The sequence below is a fragment of the Hemicordylus capensis genome, chromosome 16 (assembly GCF_027244095.1).
Source record: "Hemicordylus capensis ecotype Gifberg chromosome 16, rHemCap1.1.pri, whole genome shotgun sequence".
Lineage (NCBI taxonomy): Eukaryota > Metazoa > Chordata > Lepidosauria > Squamata > Cordylidae > Hemicordylus > Hemicordylus capensis.
In genome coordinates, this window is record NC_069672.1 from 16,907,843 (window position 1) to 16,922,168 (window position 14,326).

Consider the following 14,326-nt stretch of genomic DNA (forward strand, 5'->3'; position numbering starts at 1 on the left):
GCAAATCTAGACGGCCAACCTGTTCCCATTTGCCTAAATCCTTCTTAAAACGTGGCACTCCGAATGGGGCCTCGTCTCCCAGGTGAGGTCTGCCTCCAGCGAGGTCTCTCCAGCGGACCCCCCAGAGCTGAGAGACCCCCCCCTCTCTCCCCTCCCTCTCTCTCTAGGCCCGGCTGGAGTCCCCCTGTCTGTCCAGGTCATCCCACGGAGTGACACCCAGGCTGTGGGGGGGACGGCGGAGTTCGTGTGCTCTGTCTCCGGAGCCCCCCAGGCCCAGATCGAGTGGTTCAAAGAGGACGGGGAGCTGCCCCCCCACCACAGCATCAGGAACGGAGTGCTTCGGTATGGAGGTCTTGTGGGGAGAGCCTTGCCCCACATTGGAGAGTGTGTGGCGGTGGGAAGGCAGTGGTGCCTTTTAAGGAGAGGGAGGCTGTGCTGGGGGGCTGCCCTACCCCCGGAGGGTAGGAGGCAGCTGGGAACAAGCCAGGTGGGAGGGGGGCAGCCTCTGCCGCAGCCGGGCCCCCCAAGTCTCTCAGCCGCTTCCTTGTAGGATCGAGAAGCTGGACCGTAGCAGCCAAGGGGTTTACGTCTGCCGGGTCAGCGGCGCCACCGGCCAGGCCCAGGACAGCACCCGGCTGGTTGTCCAGAGTAAGTGCAGCTGAGCAGCCAGAGGCCCCTTCTCGGCTCCCTCAGAGGACCCTCCTGCCCCCCCACCCCCGGGCACAGGCAGCCCCTCCACAACGGAAGCTGCCCTTGCGGGTGCTCCGGTGCTCTGCTGGTCCATCTCCACACATTCCCCCAGGTAGCCCACCCTCTTCTGCGGCCTTGGGCTGGGTAACAGGCCAGTCTCGGGGCAGAACGGAACCAGGTCTCCGCCGCGGGGGCTCCCCTCTAGTGGCCGGGGTGCCGTCCCCAGCCCCACGGCCTCCCTGCCTCTCCCTCCCTCTGGCCAGGGCTGCCCAAGGTGATGATCAACATCCGGACGTCGGTGCAGACGGTGCTGGTGGGCCACGCGGTGGAGTTTGAGTGCCTGGCCTTCGGGGACCCCAAGCCCCAGGTCACCTGGAGCAAAGTGGGGGGACGGCTGCGGCCGGACGTGCTGGTGAGCGCCGGCATGGTGAAGATCGAGCGGGTGGAGCCGAGCGACGCCGGGCAGTATCGCTGCACCGCCACCAACGAGGTGGGCGCGGTCCAGTCCCACGTCATCCTGCATGTCCAGTGTAAGTGCCCGGGGTGCTGAGCCAGCCGGCCTGGGGGGACACCCCACACCCCGCTCACGAGCCCGTCCTCTCTTCGCTCCCCCCACAGCTGTCCCCCAGATCTCGGCTCCGCCAGAGGTGAAGGAGGTCAGCGCGGGCTCCGTGGTGGCCTTCCCCTGCCTGGCCTCCGGCTTCCCCGTCCCGGACATCACCTGGACCAAGGTAGCTCCCGAGCAGGGCGGCCAGCCCTTCTGTGGGGTCTGCCGCCCTCTAAGAAGGCAGGCGGGCTTGGAGCAGAGGCAGGGCAGGCCTCCCGGGTGGCAGAAGAGTGGGGCAAGAGGTCTCCTGCCGAGGGGCAAGGGGCGCCTCTGGGCAGCTCAGCTGGGCGAGGGTGTTCGACGGGGCCTGCTGCTCTCTTCCAGTTGGAGGGCGACCTCCCCGAGGGTGTCCGCTTGGAGGGCAACGTCCTGACCATCCCATCCGCCCAGCCCGAGGACACGGGGGTTTACGTCTGCACCGCGTCCAACCGGCAGGGGAAGGTGACGGCGTTCTCCATGCTCAAGGTGCGAGGTGAGAATGCCGCCTCGGTCCCTTGGCCCGGAATCCACTTCCTCGGCGGAGCAGCCAGAGGAGGGAGCTGCTGGTCTCCAGCAACGGAGGGGCCTCTCCAGCGTCGAGGGGGGTCCCCCCTCCTTCTCCATGCTTCCTCCCCCCTTGGCCGGGGTCCTCAAGGTTCGGGGTGGGCTCCCCCCAGGGGCTGTGGGGCGTCCCGGCATTGGCCCCCCAGCTCCTCAGCCCGCCGCCTGGCCTTCTTTCGGCTTCAGAGAGGGTCGTGCCGTACTTCACCCAGGACCCCCCCTCCTTCCTTGTCCTGCCGACCATGAAGGATGCCTACAAGACGTTCGCCATCGAGATCACCTTCCGGCCCGACACTCCTGATGGTAAGAGGAGAGAGGGGCTGGGGAGTGGGGCGGGGGGCCCTGCCCGCGTGACCCCTGCCCCTCCCGGCCACGCCAGCCAGCGCCCCCCACCCGTGCAAAGCCCCCGGTCCTCGGACAGCCCCCCGTGTCTGGTTGCGGATGGAGGCCTGCCTGCGCTCTCTGGGGCTCTCTCACTCCACACTCTCTTCTCCCTCTCGCCTCTCTCTCTCTCTCTCCCCCCCCCCCCCGCTCTGTGTCTCCTCCACCTTCCCCCCTCCTGTCTCTCCTCCCCTCTTCCCCACCTGTCCAGCTCTCATGCTTTACTCAGGTAAGATCCGTCTGCACCTTCTGGGCTTCTTGGCCAGCCGCCCCTCGGCGCCTCTCTTAACCCTTTCAGCACCAGAGCTGCGTGCGTGTGTGTGTGTCGTGGGATGCGTGCCCCCCCCCGCCACATGCAAACTAACCTTGCATCGGGGGAAACCCCATGGACTCCAGAACGCCCCCCCCCCCCCGCGCGCACCTTCATGCTCTCGGGCTGGGCTGCTTCCTTGGGCCATGCTTTACCTCTGCCTCGTCCCCTTCCTGCCCATGGGGCGTCACTTCTGCTCCTTCCCAGGGAGGGGCGGTGTGGGCTTCCGGCGGGCGTCCTACTCAGCCATCCAGGGGCATTCTCGGGCCCTCGTAGCACTGAGTGTGGTGCCGATTCGCCTGCTTCCCGGGCGGGCTCAGGGAATGGCCACTCGGCTTCTGGAAGAGCACCGTTCCGGCCGCCTGTGCCACGGGCCACTGGAGTCATAGCAACGTCGGGAGCTGCCGTCTGCTGAGTCAGGCCCTTGGGCCGGCCAGCTCAGGACTGTCTGCACTGACTGGCAGCAGCTCTCCAAGGTTTCGGGCAGGCGTCCCGAGCCAGGGACTTTTGAACCCCTGGCACCTTCTGCATGCCAAGCAGAGGCCAGAGGGGTATGTCTTAGACGAGGGCTCACACGTCGTCTCCCATCCAAACGCAAACCAAGGCAGACTGGGCTTAGCAAAGGGATCCCCTTGTGCTCGCCAGCATGAGAGCAGCTCTCCTGCCCAAGCGGGGCCTTGGCACCTGCTCCCTGCCCCATCCTCAAGTGAGCCCCCCGCAACCCGGCTTGGGGATTCATTCGCAAGCCCAGCCATGCGTGGTGGACTGTCTCGCTCTCAGCGCCTCCGCTGCCTGCATGGAGCTGGCCTCGGCTGCACCCTCCTCCCCGGCAAAGGGGCCCTCGCTGCTCCGGACTAGCTTGGCAGCAAACCCCCGGCCGCTTGTGGGGGGGGAGGGCAAGTGGGCACATGCCACCTGGCCGTGCCCAACCCGCCTCCCCGGCTGTGCTTTTGGCAGGGATGCTGGTCTACAACGGGCAGAAGAAGAACACGGGCACCGACTTCATGTCCTTCGGCCTGGTGGGCGGCCGGCCAGAGCTCAGGTGAGAAGCCGCGGCTTGCAGGGCCCCCGCGGGGCTGGGCTGGGCTGGGCCGGGCTGGTGGGCATGAGCAGCGGCTTCCTTGCTGTGTGGCCCACCCCTCTTGTACAGAGCCGGCCTCAGACCCCCTGGGCTGTGCACAGGCTCCCGACTGTGGCTGATATTTGGATCTCGTTTTCCACAAAAATGTCCCCAGTGGCTTATGTAGGAAAATAAACCAGATGGTCCCCTGCCCCAAAGAGCTCACAATCTAAAACGAAACCTAGGGAGGCCCCAGCGACAGCTCCGTGGGGCCATCTGCGCTGGGGCTGGAGGGGGTCAGCTGCTCTCCCCCTGCTACATACAAGAGAATCGCCACTTTGAAAGGGGCCCTCTGCGACCCCTTAGCAGGGGGATAGCCCTCCAACTCACGACGCCGGGCACAGGGGCAGCCTCGGGGGTCCCAGTGCCCACTGCCTTGCTTCAGAACTCCCCATCAACCTGGGCTACTCATGAATCCAGAGCTACGCACAGCTCCGCTAGACCGTGCTGAACTGGTGCGTTCCTGAAGCATGCGGCACTGATGAGGTCGGGTGGGGAGGGCAGAGGAGGGGGGCCGCGGCCCCTTTGCCCCTTTGAGCTGCCTGGAATTGCAGGTTCGATGCCGGCTCCGGCATGGCCACCATCCGCCACCCGTCCATCATCAAACTGGGCGAGTTCCACACCGTCCGGCTGTACCGCAATCTCACGCAGGGCTCCCTGGTGCTGGACGACCAGCCCCCTGTGAACGGCACATCCCAGGTGAGGAACAGGCTTGGGGTGGGGTGGGGGCAGGGGTGGGGTTGAGGGGGGAGACGGCAGGATCCATGGGGCGGTGGCTGTGCTGGGAGCTTGTCCCCACCTGCGCAAGGTACAGCGGATCGGAACATCGGAAGGGCATCTCCTGACCGTTGTCCCCCAGCAACCGGTGTTTAGAGCTAGACTGTCCCTGGAGATGGAGGTTCCATTTAGCTGGGTAATGGAGCCACTGAAGTCTGACCCCTCGCCCCTTCTGGAGTCGAGACGTTCCAGGTTATGCAAGGTGGTGAGGCTGAGGGTGTGCAGACCCAAAGGGCCAGGAGGTTGCCTGGGGGTGGAGAGCGTGGATTGCCCCCTTTGCTAAGCAGGGTCTGCCCTGGTTTGCATTTGGATGGGAGACTACATGCAAGCACGGTGAGAGAATCCCCTTAGGCGGGATGGGGCCGTCGCTGAGTGGAAGAGCTCCTGCTTGGCAAGCCAGGTTCGGTCCCTGGCCGCCTCTCCAGGTAGGGTGGCGAAGGACTCCTGCCTGGAACCTGGGAGAGCCGCTGCCAGTCAGTGCAGACCGCGCTGAGCTAGACGGACCAAGGGCCTGGCTCGGTAGAAGGTGGCAGCGTCCTGGGCTCCTGTGTCCGTCCATCACTGCTGGATTTGCGCCCACCTCTCCGTGTCTCCCCAGGGCAAATTCCAAGGCCTGGACCTCAATGAGGGGCTCTACCTGGGCGGGTATCCCAACTACGCCGCCGTCACCAAGAGCGGCCTGAGCAGCGGCTTCATCGGTGAGAGCAACGCCGGGGGGGCGCAAGAGGCCCACTTGGGGCCGGCTGGGGGGCTTCGGCTGGCCCGGGGGGATGAGAGGAGGACGACGGCTGCACGAGCCCCCGGGGCAAGCACCCGGCTCTCCCGACAGCTTTTCGTGACCTCTTTTGTGGGGCTGGGACAGGCCAGTCTGCTCCCCACTTTTTGTTCTTCACTCGGAAAAGACGCGGCACCATCAAGGGGGCCGTCTGAGCCCTCGGTGGGGGGGGTCTTCTGGGTGTGTCCCATTTGCCTGATCGTACCAATGGGACGGGCTCCCCCGCCCCCCAAAACCCTACCAGTTGGCCCCTGCTTCACCGCCATAGCTCCCCCCTCCACAATTCTTCCCTCCCACCACGGCTCCCCCCTCTCTCTTTGCCCTCCCCCCCCCAGGCTGCGTACGGCAACTGCTGGTCCAGGGCAAGGAGGTGATCTTCAAAGACTTCGACTTGCCAGCCAGCAACGTCCTGAATTGCCCCACGTGCAAAGACCAGCCATGCCAGGTAGGCAGCGCAGCCACCTTTGACTGGGCAGGGTGGGGGGTGGGGGGCGGAGAGGCCACCGCTTGCCCTACAGACTGCCGCTGGGCAGACGCTGCTTGCACAGCCCCGGCGGCTGGCCGGCCGGTCTCCAGGGGCAGGCGGGGCAATGCCAGTCCGGGGGCAAACGGCCCTCACTGCCCGCCTCCCCTCCCCCCCCCTCTCCAGAACGGAGGTGTCTGCAGGGACTCGGAGAGCAGCAGCTACGTGTGCCAGTGTCCGCAGGGCTTTGCCGGCAGCAACTGTGAACACCCCCAGGCCCTCCGCTGCCACCCGGGTAAGGCGCTTCCAACCCGCTGCCTTCGAAAGGGTCTCCCTGGCCAGGTGGCAGTCCAGGTGGGAGGGCTGAGGCGAGGGCCCTGGAGAAGGGGGCGCCCGGCTCTCCAGGGGGCACGCTCCGTGCTGCTGCCAAGCAAGCCCCCCCCTTCCCCCTTGGAGGCGATCCGCTCCTGCTCCAGCTGGCTTAAAATGTCTCTTGTGCCCGGCAGGGGGGGCGAGCCCTGCCATCCAGCCACTGGGCCCGTCGCTCAGCCCAGGCAGGCCGGGGGTCCCGGGCCCCGTCTGTCGCCTCGCCAGTAGCAGGGCTGGGGAGGACCCTCCTCTGCCAGAAACCTTGGCGAACCGTTGCCAGTCAGGGCAGACGGGATGTAGCTGGAGAGATGGAGCGTCTGCCTCCGGCACAGAGGCGGCTGCTTGACACCGAGTCAGACCCTGGGCCCATCTAGCTCAGGATTGTCTACCCTGACTGGCAGCGTCTCTCCGAGGTTTGAGGCAGGCGTCTCTCCCAGCCCCACCTGGAGATGCTGCCCGGGAGGGAAGGAGGAACCTTCTGCAGGCCAGCAGGTAGAGGTGCTCTTCCCCTGAGCTAGCTTCCTGTTATAAGGGAAGGGCCGTGACTCGGGGGCCTGGCTGACTCTCTCCCCCGCCCCCCCCCCCCGCCGCTTCCTCACAGAGGCCTGCGGTCCGGAAGCCACCTGTGTGAACCACCCCTCCGGGCGGGGTTACTCCTGCCGCTGCCTCCTGGGCAAATACGGGGAGAAGTGCATGTCCGGTGAGTGTCGGGGGCTTGCACAGCCCAGCGGGGTGGGGGGAGCATGCACAGAGCCCCCGCTAACCCCTCCTCCGCACCGCAGGCACCTCGGTGACCACGCCCCACTTCCACGGGGGCGACGCCTTCGTCTCCTACCCGCCGCTCACCAACGTCCCCTACGAGCTGCGCATCGACATGGAGGTGAAGCCCCTGCACTCCGAGGGCCTCATCCTCTTCAGCGGGGGCAACGGTGCCCCCGTGGCAGACTTCGTCTCCCTCAGCATGGCCAACGGGCACCTGGAGTTCCGCTACGAGCTGGGGTCAGGTAACGGCTCCCCCCCCTCCCCGTTCACGCATCCCGTCCGAGCACAGCATGGGGTGGAACTACTTTTCTGCAAGGGGGTCTCTGGGGAGATTTCCACGGGGTGGGGCACATTCAGGAACGCAACCCCCCCCCCCGTGTGAACGTGAAGCAGCACAGCTGCCATGCTGAGATGGTGACCTAACCCTGAGGGCTGCTGGGACCAGGCTGCCAACTCCCCTCTGCCCCCTCCTCCTCCTCCTCCTTCCAGGGACGGCCGTCCTCCAGAGCTCCCAGGGGCTGCAGCTGGGCCAGTGGCACAAGATCACGGCGGAGCGCGTGAACAAAGACGGCACGCTTCAGGTGGACGAGGAGCGGCCGGTGAAGAGGTCCTCGCCCGGGAAGAGCCAGGGCCTGAACCTCCGCACCCCCATGTACCTGGGCGGGGTGGACGAGAGCATCCAACTGCCGGCAGCCGCCAATGTCTCCGGGCACTTCTATGGCTGCATTGGGGAGGTGAGCCTGTCCCCCATGAGGAATATCTTAACCGCGCTCACATGCAGCGACCCAGCCAAATGCAAACCAGGGCAGGCCCTGCTTAGCGTGAGGAACCGTTAAGGATTGGCCCCGCAGGACCAGCTCTTTTCTTGACTGCAGAAGCAGGGCTGTGTCCTGACTCTGGGAAGGGAGCAGGGCGGAGTGTCAGGGGGGCCCAGGGTGCGGGTTTCCCTCCACTGCTACTGGCGAGGGGCCTGGCCATGGCGGCAAGGGGGTGGAAGAGGGCTCCCTCCAGCCGGCTGCCTCGGAAGTCACTCTGGGAGAGGGAGCAGGCTGCCGCTGGGGACAGAGGCATTGGGCTGCTTTCCCTGCAGGTCTCCATCAATGGGAAGAAGGTGGACATCTCGTACAGCTTCTTGGAGAGCCGCAGCGTCTCGCAGTGCTACGACAGCTCCCCCTGCGACCGCAGGCCCTGCCGGCATGGCGGCAAGTGCCAGCCCACCGGCGAGTACGAGTTCCAGTGCCTGTGCCCAGAGGGCTACCGGGGTGAGGAGGAAAGGGCCGAGGGCGTGCGGGAGGGGGGTGGGTGTGGGTGTGGAAGCTCTTGCGCTGGGGGGAGTCAGCAAGTTGGCCCCTGGACAGGTCCCCCTTTCCATGCCCGCCTGTGGGGCTTGGTTGTGCCACACCACCTCTGTGTCCTAGGGACAGGGGAAGCTGCCATCTACTGAGTCAGACCCTTGGTCCATCTCGCTCAGGATTGTCTTCACAGACTGGCAGCGGCTTCTCCAAGGTGGCAGGCCCAGGAGTCTCTCTCAGCCCTGCCTGGAGATGCTGCCAGGGACTGGGACTGGCCCTTCTGGGCTCTGCCACTGAGCTACGGCCCCCTCCCCTCAGGGGAATACCTGTCAGCAGGCAGTGCTCCCATGTCGTCTCCCGTCCCAAAGCAAACCAGAGCAGACCCTGCTTAGCAAAGGGGGCGCCTCCTGCATTTGTGCTGCTCTCTCTCTGTCCACAGGGGAGCGCTGCGAGGTGTCTGAGGTCGAGTGTCAGCCTCCCTGCCTCAACGGGGGCACCTGTCGGGCCAAGGAATGCGTGTGCCCTCTGGGCTTCCGGGGGCCGTATTGTGAACATGGTAAGCCCAGCGTGGGCGGGGGATGGCCGGCTGCAGCCTGGGGAGGCGGGCCCCTCCCCGAATGGCCTGCCCTCCCCCGGCTGGAGGTGTGCTGAGGAGCCCCGTGGCCCCCCTGGCCAGCAGAAGCCCCAGGCGGTCTCTTGCGGGTGCTACCACGGGGACATGGAAAGCCTCCTTCCACCCAATCCGGTCGTGGTCTGTGTTCTGACTGGCAGCGGCTTCCCCGAGGTCGCAGGCAGGAGTCTCTCCCCGCCCTCCCTGGAGACGCTGCCGCCAGGGGTGGCCCCGGGGCCCTTCTGCATGCAGCGCCGACGCTGCCCCACCGAGATGCCGCTCCCAGGCTGCCTCCCCTCCCCCGGCAACCCTGGGCAGACCTCCCTGAGCGAAGGGGGGCGTCCCTGCTCACCGCCACACGGCCTGCCCTCCCGCCGTGCCAAGCCTTTGCCTCGGTCTTTGCCCTGCAGATGTGACACAGCACCGCGCAGAGTGGACTGCAGAGGGCAGCGGGGAAAACGGTAATGCCAGGGCCCTGGGCGCGGGGGCTGCTCTCACAGCTGGGTGGGGGCACTCACTGAATGGGGCCCGCTCTGCTGGCATGTTGGCTGGCGCCTGTCTCGGCGGCTTCTCCCTCTCTCCGCCCCCCCCCCATTGGCTGCCCCACCACCGAGTACCGCTTTCCTCCCCCGGCCGGCCCCTTGCTCTGCTCTGGTCTGGGGCAGCTCTGCCGATTCGGACGCTGTCTGACGGGTGCTTTTTTCCAGATGCCCCCGGACAGTACGGCGCCTACTTCCATGACGGCGGCTACGTGGCCCTGGCCCGGCACGCCTTCCCCAGGAGGTGAGAGTCGTCCCCGCCGGTGTCTCCTGGAGCAGGGGCACCCAGATGCCGTTGCCTGCAGCTCCCAGCAGCAGCAGCAGCAGCCTTTGGCTGGGGATGATGGGAGTTGTAGTCAGGGGACGTTGGCCATCTGAGGATGCCATCACCCCACATCCTCCCCACACGCCAGGCTCCTTTGGCAACCCTGGAGAAAGTGCCGGGTTTGCTGAAGGAGGCAGGGGGCCCTTGCAGGAAGCAGAGAGGGCTCCCGGGCTTGGCAGGGGGGTGCAGTCTGTGCATGAGGCCAAGGCCTCCTCCGCTCTGGGCCCATGGAGCAGACAGGTCTGTGTGGGCTTCAGAGCGGATGCCCCGTGCTGGGAGACCCGGCTGCCTCCTGCCCCTTCCCCACACAAAGGGGGCAGACATGGGAAGACCCCAGCATCCCTCTGGCCTCTTCTGGTTACAGCCTCCCCGAGTCTCCGGAGACGATAGAGATGGAAGTGCGCACCAGCTTGCCCGGCGGGCTGCTCTTCTGGCAGGGAGTGGTGAGTGAGAGCTGGAGGGGGAGGCCGTGGCCTGGCTGGGGTCTGCAGGTGGGGCGCTGGGCCCATGGGGGGCAGAGAGTGGGGTGAGGAAGCGGATCAGGCCCACGGAGAGCTCCTGCGGTGGGCGCATGTCTGGCTGTCCTGGACACAGGAGCGTAGGGAGCTGACCCTCGGCCCGGCCTCTCTCGGCTGGGAGAGGCTCCTGCCTGCCACCTTGGAGAAGCCGCTGCCAGTCCGTGTCCTGAGTCCTGAGTTAGACGGGCCCAGGCTCTGATTCTGCAGAAGGCAGCTGCCGACGCTCCTGCTAGAAGAGACAGCCTGTTGCATGATTGCGTCTAGATCGGGGGCCTCTTGCTGCAAGACTTTCCTCTGAAGGGGGGCCCTGGGTGTGGCCCCTGCATGCCTCTGCAATGCTCCCACGCGGCCTGCTTTCTGCCCAGCCCGGCAGTGCCCTGCGGGTCAGGGAAGGCGGCGGTGGCTGCTGCCCGTCCCGTCTCTGCTGCCCGTCCCTGTTGCGCCTCACCTGCATGGCCTCCGCTGTGTGTGTCTGTCTCTCTCCCTCTTTCCAGGAAACCAGGGAGGCGGGTCTTGAGCCGCATGTTGCTAAGGAGGTACTGGCTGGCTGGCTGGCTGGGCTGCGGTGCATGGCAGCGGGGGGGGGGGGGGAGAGTGGCGCAGGGGGCCGGCTCACCCCCGCGGGGGCTTGTTCCCACCTGAGTGCCTGGAAGGACTTGCTTCGGCCCCCAGCAGGGGCCCCAGCAGGCCTGCGGCGGCGGTGAAGGCTGCTGCTGCTGCTGCTGCTGTGCCCTCAGGTGAGCCGAGGAGGACGGCTGGGTGGGGCCGCCAGAGCCTCGCAGCGCCCGGCATGGCTGAGGCCGTGGGGAGGCCCGTCACTGGCTGGGAGGCCTCCAGAGTGGGCACGCTGCTAGGCTTGCTGTCGGGCCACCGTTCCTGGCCCCACGAAGCCACCTGCTCCGACAGACGGCTGCCTAACTGTGGCCCTCCGGCTCCCAGGGGCCCCAGCAGCCACAGGCCCGGCTCCAGCCGAATGAGCGGGTTCAGCCCTCCCACCCGGCTTTGCTCTCCACCACAGGAGGAAGGGCAGAGCGGGAAAGCCAAGGACTTCGTCAGCCTCGGGCTGAAGGGCGGGCACCTGGTCTTCAGGTGAGTGAGCCGCCCTCCTCCCGGGCCGGGCACGGCGGTGTCGGCCGGCGGGAGGGTGCTCTGAGGCTGACCCCGTCTCTCCTGCAGCTACCAGCTGGGGAGCGGCGAAGCCAACCTGCAGTCGGAAGACCCCATTGACGACGGCGAGTGGCACCGAGTCACGGCCATCCGGTGAGCAGAGAGGCAGGGAGGGTGGTGCCGCCAGCAGCGGAGCCCCCCCGGGAGCAGACCCTCCGGTGGCCCTGAAGAAGAGCCTTCTCAAGAGCAACCCAGGCGCACCTGGGGGTGGGAGGGTGCCGTCCACCCCGCTGTCCCCAGCCCGCCTTGAGCCAAGGAGGGGCCCCGCCCAGTGGCACTGCTGGGGGCCAGACCCACACTTCTGCCCCTGGGGGCAAAAAGCACCCCCGCCTTCCCCACGACCTTCCTTGCTCATCCAAGCTCGGCCAGAAATCACAGGGGCCTTTCTGACTCCTCCTCCTCCTCCTCCTGCTCCTCCTCCAGCGAAGGGAAAAAAGGCTTCCTGCAAGTGGACGGTGAGGAGACGGTCACTGCGGAATCTCCGGGCAAGAACATCATGGTGAACACCAAAGGTCCCGTTTATATAGGTGAGCCCTTTCGTCCCGAGGAAGCAGAGCTCGGCTCTCAAGGGGTCCGCAGGGGTCTGTGGCCAAGGGGGCCGGGGGGGGGGTGCCACGGCTGCCTTGGGTCCAGACGTGAAGCCGGGCAGTCACGGGGTGAGGTGAGCCGGAAAGGACTACCCTTGTGAAGATTGAATGTCACCGCTAAGGACGAGGGTGGAAGCCAAGAGCCACCGGCTTGGGCGAGAGGCTGAGCTCTCTCCTCTGGCCCTGGGCCACGGGAAGCTGCCTCCCACTGAGCCCGGCCGCTGCTCCCTCCGGCTCAAGATGGCCTGCCCAGACCGGCAGCGGCGCTCCAGGGCTTCATGCTCAGGTCTCTCTCCCAGCCCTCCCTGGAGACGCTGCCGCCAGAGAGTGAAGCGGGGGCCTTCCGCGGGCCAAGCAGTTGCTCTTCCAGTGAGCAAGAGCTCCATCCCTTCCCCAGCGGGTCCGTGCAATCCGCGGAGGGCAGACTGTGCCCAGCCAAGGGAGCCAACGCTGCTCGCGGCCACCAGGCCAGCCCTCCTCCCGGCGGGCGTCTTCCGGGGGGGGGTGGGGAGGGCCAAGGGGCTCCCCTGAACGGGCTCCGCTCCTCTCCACAGGGGGGGCCCCCGACATCGGCACCTTGACGGCCGGCAAGTACCTCTCGGGAATCACGGGATGCGTCAAGAATGTGGTCCTGCTGAACGCCAGGCCCGGGCAGGAGGCGGCTCAGCAGCCCGTCGACCTCCAGCACCACGCGGAGGCCGGCTTCAACTTCCAGGAGTGCCCCTCGTAGGCCAGGCTTGCGCCCCCCCACCCGCCTCGCCGTCGGGGTGCCCGCCAGCAGGCCAACCGAGAGACAGCTGTGGTGGTTGTTGTTGTTGTTGTTATTGTTGTTGTTGTTATTATTATTTTATTATGACGATGATGAATTTTTTTAAAGAAACAAAAAAATGGTGCTTTGCTGCTACCAAAAAGTGGCGGGTGGGGAGGGTCTGTGTCAGTGGCAGAGCAGCCGGCGGGCCACGTGAACCTCCCCCCGGCTCTCCTGCAGAAGCACAGCAGACCCCTGGGAGAGGGGCCTGGGCAGCAGCACCCTCCAGGAATGCCCGGCTGCACCCCACGGGGCTTTGGACCCTCGGGTCGGGGGGGGGGGGCGTGCCACAGGCTCTGCCCTCTTGCCCTCCAGGAGGCGCTGGGCGGGGGCCCGCTGGCCACGTGGCTTCTCTGCTTCGGCGGCTGGGCTGGACCAGGCAGCTTGTGACCAAAGAGACGGGCCCCACGGCTCCCCGTCCAGTGAGAAGCGAGTCCCCTTTCCCTGGGGGGCGAGGGAGGAGGGAGCCTCCACTGCCAGTCCTCAGGGCTGGTGGGAACGAGGAGGAGGAGGAGGTCTCTTGCCACGGCCCCCAGCCCGAGGGGAGTGCTGCTCGGGGGAGGCTGTGCACCCAGCCCAGGCAGAGCTCTCTCACCCCTGGCCCAGCAGGCGGTCTTGCTAGGCTGCCAGCTGAGTCCGGCCTCTTCCCAGCCTGGCCTCCCCCCCCCCCCACCGCCAGGCTGGCCTTCTGCAGGGAGCCCCGCAGGCCCGCCGCCTCTGCCACGGCCCCGAGCTCAGTCTGGGACTGAGAAGAGCTGGGCCTCCCCGGTGCCTCTGTCTACCCCCAGGCCACGAGGCAGGCCAAGCCTCTCCCCTGCCCCCCAAGCCCTTCCTTTCTTCAGTGCCTTATTCACGCTTGGGGCAGGGGTGGTGGTCCCCGGGGCCACCCTGCAGGGTCCAGCCCCCTGCCGGCAGCCAGCGCTCCCCACCCAGCCTTGGAGGGCTGGCCAGGGGAGGCAACGGGTCCCTCCCCGGCTTGCTGCGGCCTGGCCAGTGGGCTGGTGCCCCTTCTCCGTGCCGTGGGGTGGCCCTTCCCCTCGGCAGGTGCTGGGAGGGGGCTTCGATGCCCCCTCTCTCCCAGCAGCAGCTGCAGCCCTTCCCACGGTCCGGGGGGTCCGGCTGGGGCGTTCTTGAGCAGGCGGGCCAGAGGCCTCCACCGGTACCCTTCCCCGCTGCGGAAAGGGGCCCCTCCCCATCGGCCCCAGGACAACGAGGACGGCAGGCTCTGGCCAACGCCACCCCCACCCCCCTCATCAAACTGCCCTGGGGTTTGTTCCCCCATAGGTAGGGGGTGCCAAGCAGACGGAAGGGGGGGGAGGCAGCCCTGTCTGTAGCTGTGGGCTCCAGGGATGACCCCCCCGTCCGGTGGCCAGATTCCCCTCACCTCGTGGCTTGCTCCGGCTTGGCCCCCATGATCCCCCATGCCCAGCACCTGCCCCTCTGCCTTGCCCCCCGCCCCCCTTTGCCGGGATCAGAGGTCTGTCCGGGAGGGGCTGCCCACCTCCAGAACCCGTCCCTGTCTTGGCTTCCCCTGCCTGGCCCTCTGTGCTCGTTTCTTCTTCTTCAATAAATGGTGCTGAACCCTGTCCGTGTCTGTGGCTCCCTTCCTGGACAAGCCTTTGCTGAGGCAGCCGAGGAGAAAGGAGAAAGTCGGGGGGACCCAGTGGGGGCGGCTTCATACCGAGT

General features: G+C 66.9%; 1 protein-coding gene across 14 annotated transcripts in view; it reads left to right on the top strand.

The window, feature by feature from the left end:
- HSPG2 (heparan sulfate proteoglycan 2) overlaps positions 1-14,226 on the top strand; it is an 86,168-nt gene extending 71,942 nt beyond the window's left edge. For 10 of the 14 annotated variants that reach the window (XM_053280703.1, XM_053280711.1, XM_053280710.1 and 7 more), the window contains 25 exons: positions 168-342; positions 551-648; positions 954-1,220; positions 1,309-1,421; positions 1,622-1,769; positions 2,024-2,140; positions 2,430-2,447; positions 3,486-3,570; positions 4,203-4,347; positions 5,024-5,123; positions 5,536-5,645; positions 5,850-5,958; positions 6,634-6,732; positions 6,815-7,036; positions 7,284-7,528; positions 7,885-8,056; positions 8,526-8,642; positions 9,107-9,157; positions 9,404-9,479; positions 9,925-10,003; positions 10,573-10,614; positions 11,097-11,167; positions 11,255-11,338; positions 11,669-11,772; positions 12,387-14,226. In XM_053280703.1, coding sequence (XP_053136678.1) covers positions 168-342; positions 551-648; positions 954-1,220; positions 1,309-1,421; positions 1,622-1,769; positions 2,024-2,140; positions 2,430-2,447; positions 3,486-3,570; positions 4,203-4,347; positions 5,024-5,123; positions 5,536-5,645; positions 5,850-5,958; positions 6,634-6,732; positions 6,815-7,036; positions 7,284-7,528; positions 7,885-8,056; positions 8,526-8,642; positions 9,107-9,157; positions 9,404-9,479; positions 9,925-10,003; positions 10,573-10,614; positions 11,097-11,167; positions 11,255-11,338; positions 11,669-11,772; positions 12,387-12,562 — 3,023 coding nt within the window. In that variant the 3' untranslated portion in view covers positions 12,563-14,226. The remainder of the gene's footprint in view (positions 1-167; positions 343-550; positions 649-953; positions 1,221-1,308; positions 1,422-1,621; positions 1,770-2,023; positions 2,141-2,429; positions 2,448-3,485; positions 3,571-4,202; positions 4,348-5,023; positions 5,124-5,535; positions 5,646-5,849; positions 5,959-6,633; positions 6,733-6,814; positions 7,037-7,283; positions 7,529-7,884; positions 8,057-8,525; positions 8,643-9,106; positions 9,158-9,403; positions 9,480-9,924; positions 10,004-10,572; positions 10,615-11,096; positions 11,168-11,254; positions 11,339-11,668; positions 11,773-12,386) is intronic. The other 4 variants (XM_053280707.1, XM_053280716.1, XM_053280709.1 and 1 more) reach the window with 3 other exon arrangements.
- The last annotated feature ends 100 nt before the right edge of the window (positions 14,227-14,326 follow it).